We start from the raw sequence: 17064 nt of genomic DNA on the forward strand, positions 1-17064 counted from the left end.
GGTCGCTGGCAGTAACCAATACTTCGCTGATTTCGTACAATTTTGTGAGACAATTCTAGAGAATCGGTGCAAACCGGCTGAATCTGCTCACGGCTTACAGGTAAACAATAACACACGAAAAGGACAACATATAATCGGTAAATCCAGGGCGCATCACGCATTCCTTCTTGTCAACTTTTCCAAGATTTGTTTGAGATATACAAGGGATTTTATACGTACTCCATATTCGGAGAATAAGCTTTGCTGCATGTCCTGCAGTTTTTACCACGGTCCTTGTTGGTAAACTACTATATTTGGATCAGTGCTATTTCAGAACCGGAGATGAACTGGCTCAGTGATCTTCCTACATAGAAATATATGTATATAGTTCTTGCCCTCAACTTGGAAACCCACCGAAATGCAAACGCTGCGAAGGCTATTGATTCTCCAGATGACATGTAATAAATCTGGTACCAAACTTATAACTGGACATTACAGTTGAAACATTGTACTATTATTCAATATAATTGCAGTAACAGTTGAAAAACGATTCAGTAATGAGGTGGATGGGATGAGCCTATTGAGGTAACGAGCAAATTCAGAACATGCCGAGATAATTGTCTTACCCTGATGTTCAACCTGCATCAGGGGCGTAGATTTGTCTTGACAATCAGGCCAGTCGTATATAACACCGGGAAACCGGGGGCCGAATATTGGCTTCCCAAGTTGCAACGCGCCAGACTTTATTAGGGATTGGTATCGGTATTGGTTAGACTTGACATCATCGGGCTACGCACATCTTATCTCAAAAATGCTTAGAGAGATAGTGGGCCGTGGTACACCGTACAAGTCGGCAGATCAAGGAATATCGGTCTGGTGTAAATTGACCATGGATGTCGAAACACCGTGAACACTAAACCACCACCACCACCAACAACAACACACCTTATCTGCGGGCCGCAACTAGTCCACGAGATGCTATAGCTACACACCCCTGGTCTATAATCTAACTGACCCGACACACGGCAGAAAACTGTTCACCATATGTCCATCCCTAATGTACAAAATATTCCAGTAAATCTGTCTCCCACACACACCTACATCGCAATCGTAGTAATATCATTATTATAATGGATTATTGGTATTTACACTTTCTTGACGAATACTGAGATCGGAGCATTAGCAGTAAAAAGACTTCTCGAATTAATCTAGAGCAGTGGTTCTCAACCGGGGGTCAGCGGACCCCTAGGGGTCTGCGAAACAATTCCAGGGAGTCCGCGAGACCTCTAAATTTGCAAAATGATAGATAGCCTAATTTGTAGGCTTTTTTAATTAGGGACAGCATGAGGAAGTTTCGCTCCACAACTGCTAAATCCTCATGACTCATATCATCAGAATAATCGTCTGACACGAAATATCCTACTGTGCAAATACCTTTTTAATTGCCAAATTGCCAATTACCTACTGATACAAACATGTTTCTGTTTAGAGATGTTTTTTTGGGGGGTTGTGGGAAAAATATGGAAATAGTAAGGTCAATCAGGGTGACTTCGTAATGTTTGCGATTTGAATTTATCAGTCTCATCAAATAGTGAACAGTCGTTTGAAATAAAAATTCTTGAAGTATTTTCGCTAATTTGTCCTAATGAAAGAACTGAAACTTCGTCACGAAATTCATTTTAGCCTGTGATATAAATAACCACTGTTCCTAATAACTTCGAAAGGAGATGTTAGATAAAAAAGACTAGGCTCGTTCATCAAAAATATGTTTCTTCATTTTGGGGCAATAAATGTTGCGATCACACCAAAAGTGTCGTCGGAAGCGTTACGCGTTAATATTACATTAACCAACATACATCTTTGTGGAAATGGATTTTCGGCACTTGTCCATATCAAATCGAAGACGCGGTTTTTCAAGGCACGGCCACAGCCACGTAGGCCTACTTCAAGAATTACACCTGCAAAAATAGCTTTGAAATAGAAAAAGTCTACACAATTTCTACCTAAAAAGTATGATGTTATTTTCAAGAAACATCATTTTGTTGCTGTTTGTCACAAGCCTACTGTTCATATTTGCATAAGACAGATGACAGTTGCAGCCATAATGGAGCTAAATTTTAACTAAAACTGGGGGGTCCGCGAGAGTCCCTTACGGTCAAAAAGGGGTGCGCGAAGACAAAAAGGTTGAGAACCACTGATCTAGAGACTAAATGCTCAATTATATAGTATGGTGACTACTGTCAAGAGTCAAAGATTACTATCATTGTTATGTATGTGTATGTGTATGTATTCTGGGACCTCGTAGTGAACTGCTAGCATGCCGCCTACCGAACTGACATACCTCATATATACTATTTCTTTCATGATTTAATTCAGTAACAAGAAAAGCATCGGAGAAGATATCCCGTTACAGGAAACATCTTTTTCGGTGAGGCCAAAATACTGATGGCAACCACGTAGGGTTTTAATTTACGTCTTTATCTACTCTGGCTTCGGTTCATATAACTTGAAAATTAACTAAATCAACTCGGATATAATATATCGGGTCTCATGCTCGCAGTGCCACTGCTATCAGTTTTCGATTCCAATCTGCAATATCTTATGAACCTGTAGTACCCGTTTAGAAAGACTATATCAGCAGATGCTATATGTGACACAGAATTAGTAGCGGATGGCTTAGCGATGAAAGCTCGTGAACAAGATTGCGCCTGGGGCGAGACTTTCGTCCAAAGCGTACAGCGCGATCGCTAGAACTTTTTGAGGTTGGAACACTTGATCTCTCGCACTTTTTGAATGAACTCATTTCCTAAATACTTTCGCTCTGCCGTTTGGAATGACAGACGTGACGCTGTAATCCCCCATTCACGGTGGAGGTATGTCTACACAATTTTTCGTAATATATCGAACGAACTTTTTTGCAATATGATAAAATTAACACCAGAAAAAAATATGTATCAGTCTATTCACATATCGTACTTCATTTTTCGAACACAATATATCTGTAACTTCCTAAGATAATATTATAGCTTCAATCTCATTTTGTTGCGTTTATCCCTTATTAGTGTGGCTGCTACGGTTCCAATCTAAAGTTTCGATCGATAAGAAACATTTGGGTATTCAACTCGTGGCAGGTATATTTCTATTGAAATTAACTAGTTTTCGGTAGCTGATGATGGGAAACAGTGGTTCGCAAAAAAAAGTATTTTCTTTTGAATCGTTCAATTCTCTATATAATCAACATAGTCTCCTTGCACATCGATATATCAACAGGATATCTATATAAACAACTGTTTTACCCGGATATCCATTATATAAAATAAGACAATAATTTAGCAGTTGTCCAATGAATAAATGAATATCATCGACGTTTAGTAGATGATAAAACTTCCTCAAAAATTCAATCGACATAAAATTCAATTTATGTGTTATAGTTTGGTAATGGAAGGTAGAAAGTTGTAACGTAAAGTATCATCATATATCTTTGAGGTGTGCACACAGCTGACATATCTCCTAACGAAAATACCACGAAATAAAACGGCAATTACCTGGTATGTATGTAATGTATGTATATCTGCATTATCTAATAGCCCTCATCATTGGCGAAGCTTCACGTCATCGGGTTATAACATGTATACGTGCACCGTGTGTAACACCTTTTTGTGACATGCATTTTTTTCTTCTAATTCTCAACCAGTATTAATTGCTTCAGATAAATATCAGTAGGTAGCTCGCCCACCGATATATACAATATAACCAATCTAATCACTGAATCGTCACATTAATTGCATCGGCTAAATCATATAGATCGATTCCATTTTAATGTACATTGTAAATAGTCTAGCCTTTAGGTTTACAACCATCTTGATGCAATCGTAAGATTGTGATCGTGTAGATATAAGGTCATTGTGTCTGATCTTATATGACGTATATAAATCGGCATATCCACTACTTGAGAAACATAGAAACGGTGGGTATGAATTCCTGATCACGATAAGCTGGCAAAACTAGACATATGACGACATATTAGAAATAATAGGAAATTTCTAGAATTCTTGTCGCATTTTTCTCTCTAGTAAGACAGAAGCTCGAGAATGGGTCTAAAATAAATGGAGGCACGTTGTACAAAGGTGTGTTATGCTATGGATATATATTTATCTAAATATTATATATTTCATAAGTTTTAACAGTCGGTGATGTTACAGTTGAATATTTTATTTCAATACTGCGACAACAAATATTTTATTTTTTATCCTCGCCTAGTTCAATGTAATAAACAAGTCTGCTTGCGTCTTCCAAAATATTCGCAATGGTCTCACATTCTAACATCCCCACTCTATCTGTAAACTTATATCAATAGGTAACATGCAGCAGAATTGATGCGGCCCTTGATATATGTCAGGTATATGATGCGATTACCTATACCGGACACTTTCACAACTTTACCACAAACTGCAGCCCGAATTTTCTGTATCACTAGCACAAGGGCGATTAATCAGAGATTAGGCATCTTGCCGTCCGTCGCATTTCATCGTTCTATAATGTCGTCTCTTTAAACGTGACTGATTGCGTTTCTAAGAGCGACTCTGTCAGACTAATATTGCTTTGTTTAAGACATAACTATTTATGTTGGCAACATCGCTTCTAACGCCCGAGGAAGAATGGTGTCGCGATCACCATAGACCAGTACGCCAGGTTTGTTCCTCTCGATTCTCGGATCTAAAAGCATTTCGGCTGTCGGATTTATGAGACAGGAAGTACGCAGTGATGGGAAGCTAAGCTTCTGTTGAACAACGCCAATAATATTGTACAATGCTGATCCGTTATATTATATTGCATTGGAAATTTGAAAGTTGACGAATTGTATTCAAAAAATTAAATCCAACCTGAAGCAGTAAATGATTTATTAACATTTTATTGCAGCGAGAGTTATAGACTGTATCTCGCTGTTCATGTGCAAAATATTACGGCTGGGTGGTAAACTTAGCAAATTTGTTTTCTATACCCTTCAAAGTTTTAGAGATTAGTACATTGAATATATAACAAATGCGAAATAGAGTGTAATAGTCAGTAAATATTTCCCCGCCTGCCATTTTCATTCTCTAGAATCCGACCCGTGACCCCATCTTGAAGAGAATATGACTGAACGATATCCCAACATAAATTTTCGACCATTCAGGGCCTAATGCAGTTACATATTCAGGTGTGTAATACGCTGATATCGCCGATACTTTCAGCGGGTGAGCCCGCACAATAATCTTTTAACAGTCTACTCTATATGCTGGCGAATCTTTGCATCCAACACAGGACACATCATCCCATCAAGTTCTAACTGTAGTCTAATTGTGCATTGTCCGCGACACATATGTATTGCTATTTCCTTTGTACTCTTTCATGTATATAATTAACTCCCAAAATGATGCACTTAAGTCTAAATTATGTAATTAGCGATGACGTCGTCTTGTGGATGCTGGCGTTCTCGTTTCTAAATTGTTTGAGTGAGATTCCCAACCAAATCAATGACTACCCGCTTGCCAACCCATGCCGAAACACTCCCACGGTGGGAACGATATGTCGTCCGTTATCACTGCCTCCAGCAACGACAAAGACTTGAGATGCATATGATTATTGCGCGGTATCGAGTAGTTAAAAAGAATATCGCCTTCTTTACTGCCTTTTAAAGAGTTGTCAAAACAGTAAACGCGGATGGAATAACCACTGAGCTGTGATTGGCGGTTACCTGAAGCATTGATCGAGAATCGTAATACGTATCATGAATTTTACGGCATCTTCACTTCTGCAGGTTCTGATATACGGCGAGGCGCAAATCGCGGTTAGGCGAGATAACGAGAAGCATGAATACTTCATTTCCATAGAGTCACTGTGTCATAGAAGTACTTCGTTACTGACCACTTCTGATTATACATTATGGCCCTGCCATTAATTGATTCCGTTACTATCAACGCTGGTCGCAGCATGGTGCTCGGGAATCAGAAATTTATTTTCCATGGCGTCACTTGGTGTTATCTGCTCTGACCACGGAAAACTGCTTTTCTATAAGGAAATTTGTAATTTTAGCATGCTCCTTCCTCTGAGCGTGACGACATGAGCTATTATTGACGTGAATCAGTTAGCGACCTTTATTCGAAAATATCATATGCCAATTCTCGACATTTGGAGCGCTTCGCCCGAATCTGCGGTATCAGAATTTGCCTTTCTCAAATTTAAATTCAGAGTTGCTATCAATACTTAGGAGCTTTCAACCTGACGAAATACACATTACACAGCCTGTATTATAGGAATATTATATAACGTAACCAACTCCTGGCGATCTGTATTATAGTTTGTTGAGATCTAATATTCCCATACCTTATGATTTCTGTTCCCAGCCTCGAAACGCAGCGTAATTTTAGCCTGAGGATGTATATGTATTTATATCGGCTTATTGCTAATGGCTTATTTAACCTGGAATCGCCTTTGTCGACAGTCGCTTAAACATTCCAAGGTACATGCATCAAAGAATCTCCGATTCCATTACACGTAACGCAGGAAATATCAGCACCCATAAGGAATATTCTAAACTATTTTATATATTAGCATGTAAATAGCATGTACCGAACCTTATGTAAATATTAGGATTTTAGCATGGGTGTTGACCGAAAACACTGATTTTCAGTTTCTAATATTTAGTAATATTTTTTCGAAACTGAACCAGGATAACGAAACCTCGGCAATCAAACAATATTAAACAAGAACAAGAACATGTATTCATCATCATCATTGGTTTATTAGCAATTTGATCAGTTCAATACACCACAAAAATGCGATACAATGAAAAGACAGGAAGATGTCGAAGCGACTTGGAGTAGTCTATGGAATCAGACACCCACCCACCACATCGCTGGATTTATTCACTAATGAATTAATCCGCTATATGAGCACGGAATCGCATCATAGACGATGCTTTAGTATTTTTATCTAGCCAATAAATTTCATATTTAATGTTATAGTCATACATCCATGCTATGAGATCACCTTCACCATACGGTGTTCTGCGGTAATAGCAAAATACTTTGCAACCTTCTAAGCATGACTATCTGTGTATGTCACCAGAGGGCAGTATTGCCCAAACACAGTGACAATTTCCTCCGCGGATTGTGCTACATTGGGAAGGTTTTTTAATGACTCTCTGTGAATTTTTGCAATCGATGAACATGAATGAACATACTCCTAAATGCAGACGCGCATAATAATTGCATTGAAAGATCATGCATTTCTTTTATGAGTTGAATAATCATAACACTCTGCACGGTGGTAACACGGTATATATTAGTATGCGCGCCTCTTCATAGGACTATCAACCACTGCTGGTCACCAGACGGCGTTCATTACAGTTTCTAGCGTGTTATACTTGCCTATGAATTATACCATTGTGGGGGTCATAATATCAAACAGATGTTTGAACGTGTTCACTCGTCAACGATGAAGTCATTCAGATTACTGTTTTAGTTAAAGGTTTAAACCCCGTATATTCGTTTGAAACGATTGCTTCATGCAGACTTGAAATAGACGAATGAGTGCGTAGTAAATGCGTTATTTTATGACAACGATAGATCATCATCATCTTATATTTCAGTATATTGATCTTACTGTATATTAGCGACCGTCATCTTGTAATATACACGTTAATAGTGTCATATAGTTCGTAGCCGTGACGTACACGGTTGATAGGCAGGCACATTAGATAAGGAGATTATTAATTTATTTACACTGTCAAGCGCTTTTCCTAGAACGAATTAGTCGGATGGAAATGGCATGTACATCCTGACACAGTGTACTTTCGGAGTACCCGATTGAGTACCGATTTCCTGTAACGATATTGAGGACTATAATCACATAACCACATCATTGCACAGCATCAATATTTCATGACCTTTTTGACGTGTTCAAATGGTTCGCCAAGGTGATATATGTGGGATGAATGTGAGTTGAGGTTGCTATCTCGATCGTCATATTCTGCTGTTGATATTCGCTATGGGATCCGTGATATGGTAATTGGTTCATATGATTGATGTTCGACTTTTACTGCAACCGGTTTTACAGTTTGTGGAATCTTTTGCGTTGATGCGGGCAGACTTGTTGGCAGTGATAGTCGACGTAGTCATCATTTGTACTCGAGTACGAGTAGAAGTAGCGATTTCTATGACATTTCAAAACTACAGACAGTGGAAATAGAAAATGAAAGTTTGAAAAGTAGTCACGTAAGCAATTTTAAAAAGTATATTTGATGGGTCACACACTTTTAGCAGTTAATCGGATGTGACTGCTTTTGAAATTGCTATGCGCATCTTTGGGACCAACGCAAAATGATCAATGACCCTGGTTGCAATTTTCAAAAATATATTCAGTTACCGTGATACAGTGGCCATTTCAACACGCCGTTATGACTACTTCACTCATAAACGTCATGGAAACATATCCCAATACTACTTTCAACTTTACTAAATTCAGTCAAAAACCTTTAGTAGTCTGAATACATAACCACATGTGTAAGTAGCGCAAGTATAGGCAAAGCCTACTTCAGTACTGGGAAAAAAGTACTTAGTAGCTGACCCCCTACTGCAGTGGTTCCCAACCGGGGGCGAATTCCCGCCTTTGGCAGGAATTTTGAAATTTTTAGGGGGGAGTCTGGCTTCAGAACTGTATCGGAAGATACATTGGGTTCACATGGTTTTGGAGATTTTTATGGTAGAACGGTTAAGTATGAAACTAGCTATTTACTACTGTATCTTTCTTGGGGCAGATAATTAGCTAGATGTATGTTCAAATGCCTTCCATAGCAATTCCATCCCTGATAAAGTGAGACTCGCGAGACGATTTCATTAGGCCCGCGACAGCCTCTTGATCAAATTGCTAATAAGCAGGAAAAAGTCATGACGAATTCGCAAGGTCGCTGGTGAAAATGTTTACCATTTTAAGCCAACATCTGAGCTAACGTGAAAAACATACGAAATTCATCGATTCAATTCAAGGCCATCGCAAGCGCACTTGGTTATTAACTATCCGTCAGGAGCTACCCAGCCGGTTTAAAAAAACAGGACAAATCTGGCGCAATGTTGTCGCAGAGGAAAGTGACAACCAAATTTAATTTTAGTCACAGGCAACTTTTTCGTAGGGGAGGATGTTAGCTCAAATATCGGACACGGAGTCCACGAGACGAAAAAGGTTGGGAACCACTGACCGTCTGTCTGGTTTCATATGAAGTGGCTGCAATTGTTCTTACTTGTAAGCAGCACGTGGCGAGATAGCGTAGTGGTATAATCCACAGCTACAACACCAATAGGTTGCGGGCTCAAGTCCGACCAAGGTCGACTGCAGCGTGTTGGAGCTTTATCTAGGCTCCTCCTCGCCAACTCATCCGTGTGAGCGGTGTCTTATAAGAAGTCAAGAAGTGGGCCGTGCTACAAGTCAGCAGCTACGGAGTAATAATGAAGAAAATTGGCCTGGTGTAAATGACCAATGACCATAGTAGTCGACAAACACCATGAATACATAAAACAAACAAACGTGCATACAGCAATGTACAGCATGCAATTGGCTCGCTCGTTGTCGGCGAATATAAATGACTGTAAGTTTAAGCAATTCTCTGTTCACATTTAATTCTGTTATAGATATCACGACAGGGTGTTTGCGACATGAAAGTTTCCTGCACCCACCTGGATTTGAATTAGTTCATGGTTATTATCATTCTTTCTCTCTCTCTCTCTCTCTCCATTTATCGCTATCTCCTGCTGATATTTCCTTCTCTCCTATTACGCATCTCGAATACTGACAGGTATTTTTTCGCGCACCGGCCATCACGTATTCGTAGTCTGTATTTCCAGTAGCTAAGCGAGCATTCAGCGGATAATCAGAACCCTCATCTCTGAAGTTGAAACATTTGCAATATGTAAAAGAGCAATAGCCTCACTTGCGGCATGGACTTCGTTGGATTAAGCGCTGTGACGATTCCTGCGAGCGTGACTACAAGCACAGGCGAAGACTATTGGGCTGTTGCTAACAGTCTCAGTGACACTCAGACGCGAAGCATGGTTTTCAATTATGCAACCGCTTCAGCCAACTGGTAATCGGGAATTTATATACCGATGTATGAGTATGGAATACTTTCAGCACTGAATGCAGAGGGTTACTAAGGAGAGTATTGGAAGTGACGAGTAATAAAGTTCTTATAAATTTTCGGAGTACTGAAGTAGTTTGACTACTTGTTACTCAAATGGATATGCTTTTAGACTATTTCCACTTATATTTGCCGGTTTTTAAGCTAAACTATTTACTTTTATACGCTTTGGATTTTATTAAGTAGAAAGTGGGTGTGGATGGGTTTGCACCACTTTTACGAGTTAAATCGTCACGACAACAGCACGGAATTGCTACGGTATAATGGGGACTGAATATTTGCATACTCGCCGACATTTGTATTGTCATTGGAAATTTTGTGTTAGTTGCGATGTTACAATTGTAAAGTAACCTTCTCTCATCGACTGCAAAAGGGATGCGAAGTCACGATCAAATCTATTTTGTGAAAATACTAATTTGACTTCGTTTGAGACATGTTTTGGACATCGCTACTCAGAGGTAAGATTCCGACTTCTCCACCGAACTCCTGTGTATCTGCGCTGCCATGATAGCTCTTTGTCCGCCAAGTTACGAATGCAGCATGTAGCGCATGGTCTCAACTACCTTACAGAACCTTTTCTCACTTCCAAATCTCCACCTCTTTTTCCGTACCAATCGATCTCAGCCAATAACGATACAAGAAAGGTCCGGTGAAGTGTGGGACGACACTATATAGCCATAGTTTCTTCCTGACGACGGAATCTCATCGAGACAACATGATTAGAAGCTGAGGATTGTGAAACTGGGTCCGTTTGATATCATCCCTTAGTACCCATCTCCGCAAGGAATTGTATTTAAACTTGATAGAAATAGTGGTCGTATAGTGCTTAATAGCAAGCAGACAAACCAAACGACGTTAATTTCTAATCAATTGCAAGTAGGCCTATAAATAGAGATTTCCGTGACATGTCAGAACTACTTTTAGTGGAAGCAGAATATGAAGGTCTGTTCAAGTTAGTGGTGAAGGAGTCGCATTCATTTAGAAGTAAATTTTCGGCAGCTACTTAATAAATCACAGGGTGCATCTACGTCACTAGCATAGTATACCTCTTGTGGAGTTACCATATTTTGGACTACGGAAAGAAGGACACTTTTTCAAAATCAGAAAAGTTAGTTTACCGACGCTGAAAACGGCTGATTTTGAAATAGTTACTGGAAATCGTGTTGTGTAGATTAAAAATGGGTCATCACGTTGACTCGACCGACGCATTACCTTTTTTTACGAGACTTCTGTCGTGATGACTAACAAATTAATAAAAAAAGTCATCACTCCGATTCGACTCCCAAATGACCGGATCGAAAGTCCGCATTACCTATTTCACGACATTTAAACCAATATTCAGTAGACCCTGTCCATTAGCCTATCTGTAAAAGCTGCAAAGGAAAACGAATTTCCAAAAATTAGGACATTTAGGCGTCCTCGTAGGACATTTTCAATTTCCTGAACCTTGAGGACAAATCCTCCTGAAAGAGGACGCATAGTAACCCTACCTAACGACACCACAGATAGGTACAATTTTGGCGATTGTTTTCATAACCGCGATACGGGAGCTATCTCATCCCGTTCTTATGTCAATTTCACTCACAAAATGATGCAAACATATCTCAAAACTACTTTAAACTTTACAAGATCTAAAGTGGAAAAAGCAAGTACTTTAACCTGAAAACTGTTACGTAGAAGAGAATTGAAAAGACTAATACTTCGTTACTGACGACCACCTCTGAATCTATTAACAATAGTTATCTGAAAACGAAATTTACTTTGCTTTTTGTCGCAAATGTAACAGTTGTTATTCTAGGTCGGTGTCACTGAAACCTGCAGAAGAAGCGATCACCCGTCTCCGAAGTGTGACGGCTGGCGTTATCATACCGGTTATCTATTCCGTACTGTTTTTGCTTGGCGCTGCCGGCAATTCAATGGTGATCTACTACACGTTCATCAAGGACGGCTTATCTGAACAGGCGGTAGGTGAGAAGAAGTATTTATTAGTTCTGCGCCGCATCAATTAACCGCTAGCGAATTTCAAAGCATTCGAGCTTCCTATATCTAATTTATAGGTAATATTCCTGTGATGGCTCATAACGATATTTTCGCCAAACAAAATTCGGAACCAATACCCATTTACTGGGTTAACAGCGAATTTAATTAACGGGAGAGGAATGCAGTGTGTAGCAGCGGTCCCCCAACTATATTCTTGTTGTTCCTAAGGCTTATCAACGCTAGCGGCTCCCTAATTAATTACAAATTTTGAAATTATCGACACAGTACCACATGGTATTACAAACTTCTATTTGCTCAAAATGCATATTACCGAAATCATTTGACGGACGCATCTCGCGATGTTAATTTATTGTGGTAGCCCAAATAGATTGATTACCGCTACCGGCTTATAGCTTAATTTTGCGAGAATACGGACAGATACACTCGCTGTAGAAATTCAAACTGAGCTGATTTGAGTAAATGGTAGGATTGTAAAAAATATGATTCCCAAGGTAAGATCTGTAGAGAGATGACAAATCACATTTAGATTGTCCCAAATTGTACTATATAAATATATTTCACAAAAGGTGATATGAGAGCTACCTAAACACATCTTTACATCAACCACATCGGTATTTTACAGGAGAGCATGTCAAATCGAGAGTATAAATAGGATCGTAATGGTGGAAAACGATGATATTTTTCGTTATTTATTATCAGATCAATTTTGTACAACTTCCATTTTCATTGGGGCATTTTTTTTCTAGAATTGATATATTTAACTGTCTCAATATTTTTCAAAATATCACGGCCATAAGCCTATTTGGTCAGAAGAACGCACCAATGAGTCTGGTATTGGCAACTGGTATGGTATTGGCCACGGTGACACTTTTTAGGTTTTATGACTTAATAAAATGAAAGCGCAAAACCTTAAATGAGAAAGAGGAGACTTGCATTTCAACGTGGGGCAATAGTGCTACATTGAATGCATCAATGGGTCTGTTCTGTGTGTTCATGCGCTGTACCGTCCCAATACGTAACAGTAAATCGTGAATTTGAAAAATGCCCCTGTCTCCCCAGAGCTCCACGAAGCCCAGTTGAAGAATCGTTGCTGTATAGCCAAAATTAGCGAGCGCCCTTCCAAGTTGTTGTCAGCGTAAATACATCATAAGTTATCTTGAAAACCGGATATCATCCATTGCTTTTACTCTTCCAGATCGATATTTACATCGGCAACCTCGCTGTCGCAGATCTTCTATTGATAATGACTGTCCCGTGTTGGGGACTAACGCACATTCTTAATGGAGATTGGATGTTTGGAGACATAGGGTATGTTAAACATTCCATTCTCCCTGCGCGAGATCACCGATACTGATTTAACATCTTGTTGCTGCGCTAATTTACTGTTGCTTATTCCCGATTAAAAGCGGTTATTGATTTTGCGCCTCTATAATGTCGCCTTGCTTATTCGCTACTACACGGACCCGTTATGTTTGCATGGTGATAATTGGAATATATTCACAAGACACAGCTTAGGAAAACTGAATTTCATGGAGGCTTTGCGTGCCTAATTCCCTTGCGGCTTTATGGTGAGCGTGTGTCGGTATGCGAGCCTTGACTTTAATTGTAATGGGTTCGATGTGGATAAGAGCAATAAGCATGAATAAAATACAGTAGATTTAGATGTTTAGCCGCATTTAAAGTGGGTTTTTATTTTCCATTGGGGTGGGTAATTTTAAGGGACTCCGTGTGTTCCAGCAGCTTTAAATCTATAATGAGTGCATACTGCACGAATCTGCTGGGATTTAGACGAAATATGGATAGGATTAGATATTTAGATTCATAAATAGGCTATGTATGTTCAATAAGGATCATTCATTGTATGTGAAAACATCCAATGCACTCAAATTCAATCACAAGGCTTTCATAAGATTATAATGCCAACTGTGGCTTCACGTTAATTATATATTCTACAATGATTTCTTGCATTTGCCTGTTTGGTGTAACGAAATACAAGTGGCTTCTGTAAGATATATACAGCCAGAGATCAATATGTAATAGTGTCCACTGTCCATTGATATATAGAGCTTCACACAACCAATTCGGTGTCGTGTTTGAATGTGTGAGGTACGACTGAGATTGTGATGTAATATATTGTATATCTATATCACCAATCATCCGATAGAGTGAAGGATAACTCCTGTTACATCCATCAAACCAATATTTTGTAATTCACAAAAGAATTGTGTATTCACTAGATGCAAAAGCACTCCATTTTCCGTACAAGCTCTCGCCAGTAATCAATCAAAGTCTGGAATCTCTTCAAACCTAAATAATTAAGTATACACGTACGATATCGGTGAGATTTCGTTATTTTTCAACGTTCCCCAAGTGTACGTTTTAACTACATTCGGTTCAACGCCACAGAGTATCATTATCGATATACCTATTACAAAGGTTTTCGTGAATTAGAGAAATTGTGGCCGTGAAATGAATTGCGGAAATGCAGAATTCCTCACATACTATGATATCCTCAGAGTGAGGCATGAGTTGTCGAGAATAAGACATACCTTTATATTCTATACCCCAACAGATGTGTTGCATAACATATGTAAATCTAACAGTTACCAAACGAGATAACATCTCGCGATCGTAACAGATATCAGCGAAATTGCATAAACTTGAGAATCCTTTTTCCTAGTTTTCCCCGGGATATTGCCAAAATCTACAATTGTGACGTTTGCTGTTGTAACCGTGTGCATTGTGCGTCACCTGTAACCATATACCCCCGCAATTTTGAACATATTTGTATCGCTGGGGTTGTATTATGCTAAAATGGAAGGGTGTCACAAAATAGACGTGGTCCCCGTTTGCTTTGTCATTGTATCGCAAATCTCAGTTAGTGTAACTATAACCACCTCTTTACCAAACTTTATATCATTAGTAGGGCAATTTTTTGCAACTTTTGTAACTCTTTTTTACATTCCGGCAGATTCCTATAGATATTCGGAATTTATGTACCATAATGTTTTACGTTATTAGTAGGGATTTTATATTGCAACTTTTTGCGACACGTAGAGTAGCTTTTCCATTTTAATCAAACATGATGTTTGAAACCACAAAGGGTAAATTTGGATTTGAATTGAAAGGAAACCGGCCTTGGTGAAGATTTTGGTCTCATGTTAAATTTCTCTAACTGGTTTCAGGATTTCGATTTGGACCTGAAACATTTCATTTTCTTGAATTTCAATGTCATATTTTAGTTGATTTGATTACGATTAGGTTAGGATTGTGATTCAAAAACACGAAAATTCAGACCACCACCACTGGTTTCCTTATATTGGTGTAGGTCGCGTAACCATTACCATGAGACTGCAGTATATGGTATGTGTTGGGATAATAATACAGGTATCCGGGATGAAAGGAGTGTAGGGTATTAGGATTCTGGTGGATACTTATTCTGGCGTGACTTCAGTAGCTTTCAGGCTCATTATGACATCGTTAACATAGATGACATCGCAATATCCTGGTCGGTATTCCAGAGAAAATGATAGATTTTTCATTGAGTAAACAGCGGGAATTACAGCACCGGGCATAGCGTAAACACGCCTGCCGTATTAACATTTTGTTCAGGTGTAAACTGATGAGTTTCCTGCTACACATAAACATGTTCTCGAGTATCTTCATAATTGCGGCAATGGCTGTCAACAGATATCAAGTCGTCGTTTCGGGTAAGTTTGATCCTGCGTATAGATCAATTTACCATCAGCAGTTGAATTCGCGAGATAACATAAGTGATTCATGATATTCCACGCGTCTCTTGCAATGTGATTCGTCGTCACTGGTGTAGTTTTCGGTATGAAATATACATAGGCAATTCCATAACTGTCGCACTTAAGGCCCAAACGAGATTGAACATTATTTCGCCTCAATATTCTAAGTCAAAATGTTATACAGTGGGATGTTTTAATAACGGCGACGGGGCTAATTAGGCGTCAGAAATGGCTACTGTTTGATGAATTTCTGCTAAAGGTCGATATACTTATATGTGGAAAGTCATTTGTGAAACAGCGAAGTTTGTTCTCTCAAGGGTAACTATGTAGATATGGTACATCCGACATCTTTCCATCAGGCTGGCCATAGTCGTATGTAAAATTCGAAGACACGCCAGTGCAAAGTCCGCACAAACATACGCGCTGGTCTTGGTATAATATGCTTTCATCAATATGAAATCAGAAATAAATAATTCATATATTCTGAAACTTTGATGTATATACTGGGAGATTTATAATGGCATATAACTATCGTTATTTGTACCTCAACAATATATATATGCGCAGGCGCGTTGCGGAACACAGCCAAGCCAAAGAGAAAATGGGACACGATACGGTATTGCGTCATAATTTGGCTTACATCGTGCGTGCTCTCTACGCATACGCTATTTCTACGAAAAACCATGCCGCGCAAAAATCGGAACCTATGCAGGTAAGGTGTGCGTTCAAGATTCCAAACGCGGACATTATCAATTTCACTATACTTTTCAGTTGGGACTATCCCGACGACACCGCGGCATTTTGGTGGATTGAACATATGATATCGCGCAATCTTGTAGCTTTCGTCATACCGTTGACAGTCATTTCGTTTTGCTACTGGAAAATCGTGGCGAAAGTGAAACACCACTCGTTCAAGGGTCGGACGGCGGCCGGGCGCAGCAGCGTGAAGAGGGTTCGTTATAAAAAAAAATGTGAAATTGTATCGATATACTACGAGTCGTTCGCTTCTACGCCGCAGGCCCGGCACGTCACCCGGACAGTGTCGGTTTTCGTGGTTACTTTCGTGATATGCTGGCTTCCGAATCAGTTGTCGAATTTTCTTCAGAGCTTATGGCACTTTCGGTAAGTGAATGTAAACGTAAACGACTTCAGTGAAAA

At 39.3% G+C, this 17064-nt stretch overlaps 1 protein-coding gene across 4 annotated transcripts in view; it reads left to right on the forward strand.

The window, feature by feature from the left end:
• Positions 1-8837: 8837 nt before the first annotated feature.
• The window catches only part of LOC145437449 (type-2 angiotensin II receptor-like), a 50587-nt gene continuing 42360 nt past the window's right edge, over positions 8838-17064 (forward strand). The window contains exons 1-7 of one of the 4 annotated variants that reach the window (XM_080314711.1): positions 8838-10099; positions 11952-12117; positions 13350-13462; positions 15767-15864; positions 16474-16618; positions 16678-16858; positions 16925-17028. In XM_080314711.1, coding sequence (XP_080170837.1) covers positions 9954-10099; positions 11952-12117; positions 13350-13462; positions 15767-15864; positions 16474-16618; positions 16678-16858; positions 16925-17028 — 953 coding nt within the window. In that variant the 5' untranslated portion in view covers positions 8838-9953. The remainder of the gene's footprint in view (positions 10100-11951; positions 12118-13349; positions 13463-15766; positions 15865-16473; positions 16619-16677; positions 16859-16924; positions 17029-17064) is intronic. The other 3 variants (XM_080314710.1, XM_080314709.1, XM_080314708.1) reach the window with 3 other exon arrangements.

This window comes from Botryllus schlosseri, chromosome 4 (assembly GCF_051294905.1).
Source record: "Botryllus schlosseri isolate E-star chromosome 4, Bs_hap1, whole genome shotgun sequence".
In the NCBI taxonomy this organism is placed as follows: Eukaryota; Metazoa; Chordata; class Ascidiacea; order Stolidobranchia; family Styelidae; genus Botryllus; species Botryllus schlosseri.